The sequence below is a fragment of the Hipposideros armiger genome, unplaced genomic scaffold (assembly GCF_001890085.2).
Source record: "Hipposideros armiger isolate ML-2016 unplaced genomic scaffold, ASM189008v1 scaffold_378, whole genome shotgun sequence".
NCBI classification, from domain to species: domain Eukaryota; kingdom Metazoa; phylum Chordata; class Mammalia; order Chiroptera; family Hipposideridae; genus Hipposideros; species Hipposideros armiger.
Window position 1 is genome coordinate 437183 of NW_017731728.1, and position 3890 is coordinate 441072.

A 3890-nucleotide genomic window follows, 5' to 3' on the forward strand; every position below is an offset into this window, starting at 1 on the left:
TCTTACAGCAATGTCAAAACACCAGAACCTTCCTCCCTGCTGTCTCTTTTAAGAACAAAGAAAAAACTCCCCTGTAATCCCCTCAGCAGTTTCCCCTCAGTCTCTTTGGTCAGAGGTGCAGCCTAAGCCCTTTCCTGCCCCAGGCAAGGAGCATGGACCTGGCTGATGGACATCTCCACAGGATTCCAACAGGACACTAATTTTTCTCTGACCACTATATTCAAAACTGTTCTCCCCCTGATGACCTTTCACACAGACCCTTAGCTTTCCAGTTATTTTCATGTAGAAAACCGAGTCCTGCTCCGGTAATTCTGACTATTTTTAGGTTTAAAAGATCCAATCCAGTCTATATCAAAATTTCCATCTCAAATCCCCTTCTCAAACCTCCTCTGTCCCTCCTTCCTGCCCTCCCCTCAGGCCTGACCCCTGGCGGGGGTTCTGCAGTGAAGAAGGAGGCACAAGCCGCTCCTTTAGTTTTTTCTCTACTTCCTTCCCCTCTGCTGCTTCTGATGTCAGTCAGAAAGGGGATTAGAAGAATGAGAGGAAAAGGGACAAAAGTCTGAAGTCACTGATACTTTTATAATTCCCTTACCTCTGTGTGGCAGGCACTCAACATGCTGGCTGGCTGGGTGGGGGGGTCAGGGGGGGGCGATCACAGTCTCTTTGGAGACTCCCTGTGGGCCTTGCTACACCCAGGACCCTGCTGAGGGCGTTTCTGTTGGGCTAACCTTGAAGGAAGCTCCCCATAGCTCCTCAGGCCACCCTCGGCCTCTTACTTTGGGTCCCTCCCCCAGACAGGTGCCCTCTTGGATGGGGACGCTCACAAATGATGAAGGCTGCTGCCCCCCAAAATGGCCCCTTGTCCCCAAGGAAATGCACACCCCCAGCCCTGTCAAACTGGGAAAGCAGGCACCTCGCGGCTGCCCTCTCTCCTGACATGATGAGAGCAAGTACCACAGTCCAAGTTCAGGTCCCCCCCACACTCCTGGGGACGTCCTGCTGAGCACCCACATGCATGCTCTCAGGCTCCGTGCTTTGGTGGCAGCCCAGGAGTAGCCCCACCACATTCTGCAGCTCAGTAGGAGGCCAGCCCTAGAGCGCTGCCAGGTTCCCCTTCTTGTAATGTGGCTCAGGTCTTGGAGCTTCTCACTTGCTGTGGGGAAGTGGGTGCTCATCTTCTCCACACTCACCCTTGTGTCTGCCTACTCTGACCACTGCTCCCCACTTCCGGAAAATTCTGATTTCTGGCTTTGTCCTCATATAGACTGGTCAGGGTAGGGAGCGAGAGACTAGCTCTGCTTTTTTTTGGGAGCCTAGAGAAGGTGTCTACAGCTCCATGAGGCTCTCTCTGGAACGTAGGGCGACTCTGTCACCTATCGTCCTCAGCTCGAGTCTTTGGCCGAAAGGCCATGGCCACAGACCAAGCCCCTTTCAAAGTCCTGTTTCACCACGATTGGGTTAGACGAGTCCAGATTTACCCCCAGGGGTTGGAGGAGGGACAGGCCACTGCCCTGGAACAAGACCCAAGTTGTGTTAGCAAGAAAGTAGGCAGAACAAACTGTTGGGTGGCACTCGAAGGGGTTTGCAGCAAACCTGTATGACTAGGTGGAGCCAGCCAGGTGAGGAATAGGGGGAGGGTGCTCCTGGCAGGGGGAGAGCCAGGGCAAAGACCTGAGAGCAGGAATGACCTGGGCACGTTCCAGGAACAGCAGCAAAGCCCACGTGGGTGGATGTGGTGGGCGACAGGCCACACAGCATGAGATGACTTGAAGAGGGTGGGGCCAGGCCACAGGGGCCTGTAACCGTGCTGAGGGCCTTTGGATCTGATCCCAAATGTGGTGGGAAGACACCGGATGGTTTGAAGCAGAAAAGGGGCGTGTGCTGACTTCCCTTTTCCCCGAGATCACCCTGGCTGCCTTGTGAAATCCACCTATAGGCTAGCAGTAGAGGAAGCAGGAGGCCTCCTAGTCCTGGGGAGAGACCAGGGCGACTCCGTGAGGGCCTTGGAGGTGGAGAGAAGCGTAAGGACCTGCGCTCTGCTTTGGTGATCCTGGGGCCAGCCCTCGGTCAACACAGGAAACTTCTGGGTTCCCGGACCTGCTTACGCTGCTCCTTTGGCCTGGAATGTTGTCTGTGCCTCCTAACACACTTACTCATCCTCCAGGCCCAGCTGACATATCATCTCCTTTGTCCAGCCTTCGCAGCCCCACCCGTCCCTGCAGAAATGCCCCCTCCCTCTCCCCTCAGCTCCCACAGCTCTGGGTAAGCTCCACCCTGCGCACTGAGCACATCGGGCTGTAGTCATTTGTTTACTCGTCTGTCTCTCTCCCTGGATTACGAGCTTCGGGAGCTCACTGTCTCCTTTCAGAGACCACAAGGAGACAGACACATGGGAAACTGCTAGACCCCACCAGGAAGTACATGCCTAAGGGACAGTAGGTGGCAGGTGCTGTAGGTGGCAGGGGATTGTTGAGGTGGCTCTGACCTCTCTTCCGCCCGCTCTGAGCACCAGTGCCCATTTCCAGAATTTTCCTCTTGGTCTCCCCTCTCCCTCAGCCCCTAGGGTAGGTAGGAATCCAGCCTAGAAACGGGGAGCTCGGCCCCCTTCCTTACCCCAAACACGCACACTCACGTACACGAACAGTCAAGCGCCGACCATCAGTTTCTAGCCATCTCTCCAAGCCCTTCTAGAAACTGGCACACTGGTGAACTCTGTAAACGGCCGATGAATGAGTGAATGAATGAATGGCCGGAAGGCCTATCAGAGTCAGTGGAAACGGGGACAAGATCAGTCCGGTGGTGGCTCTAGAGGGGAGTTGGGAGGGTGGGTGCTCTCCTAAGCCTGGTGACAAGCCAGCTTCCTCGATGCCTCACCACCTCCTGGACTCTCCTCACAGGCTTTGGGGCCGTGGGCTGGGGGACCTCCCCTCACATCCGCTGTGCCAGCCTCCTGCTGGTCCCTAAGATGCTGGGCAAAGAGGGCAGGCTCTTTGTGCTGGGATATGCCTTGGCCGCCATCTATGAGGGTGAGTGTGCCTCTGGGTACCAGTTAGGGACACTGAAGTAGTGGCCCTGGGTGGGACACCCCATGGGAGCCAGGCCTGGTGCATGAGGAGGGGTGGGAACTAACCCCAGCTGCTCCACCTTGCTGTGTGTCCCTGAGCGAGTTCCTCCCCACCTCTGGGCCTCCTTGGTTTGCACAGGTGAAAAAAATCAGGGTTTGAATGCGATGGCCTCTCCCAGATTCCTGGGCCTCATCATGTGCAGTTCTCAGGGAGTCCCTGCGTGGAGGGGGGCGGTTGGGGTGGCCTTCAGGAAGTTATTAGCTCTGGAGGGAGGTGACCCCCTCCCCGGCCTCTCTCCCCAGGACCAGCGGCCAACCTGCGGCACAACCTCAACGAAGTGGTGGCGTCCCTGGGTTGCACGGTAGAGCTACAAATCAACAACACACGTGCAGCCTGGCGTGTCTCAACAGCCCCCCTGCGTGCAGTGTTCAAGGGCCTGCTGGTGAGGACCCCTGGGCAGGACCGAGGGGTCCCTCTTCCCGGGTGGGCCTGGATGACTTGAGCTGGGAGTCATGACCCTGGACTTACGCCTTCCCAATGGGGATACTCCTGGCGTTTTTTGCAGGGCTGTCCCCAAATATTGCAGGATGTGCCCTGGTCTCTGGGCACTAAATGCCAGGACAGCCCCCGCTCCCAGGCATTGGAACATTCCCTCTTCCCCACCCCCCCATTTCCAAACACCTGAGTGGGTGGTCCCCTGAACAGCTGAACTCAAATGTCAGGAAACTGGGGACCTTGGCTTTGAGGATTCCAAAGCTTTGAGGACCAGGGCCTTGGGAATTGGGTGTTGGAGACAAGGATGGGGGTTGGGGGTGGGGTACGGGG

General features: G+C 56.7%; 1 protein-coding gene across 1 annotated transcript in view; it reads left to right on the top strand.

Moving 5' to 3' along the window:
* The window catches only part of DCST1 (DC-STAMP domain containing 1), a 15313-nt gene that overhangs the window by 3236 nt on the left and 8187 nt on the right, over positions 1-3890 (top strand). The window contains exons 5-6 of the mRNA XM_019662491.1: positions 2898-3026; positions 3368-3507. Of these exons, the coding sequence (XP_019518036.1) occupies positions 2898-3026; positions 3368-3507 (269 nt within the window). The remainder of the gene's footprint in view (positions 1-2897; positions 3027-3367; positions 3508-3890) is intronic.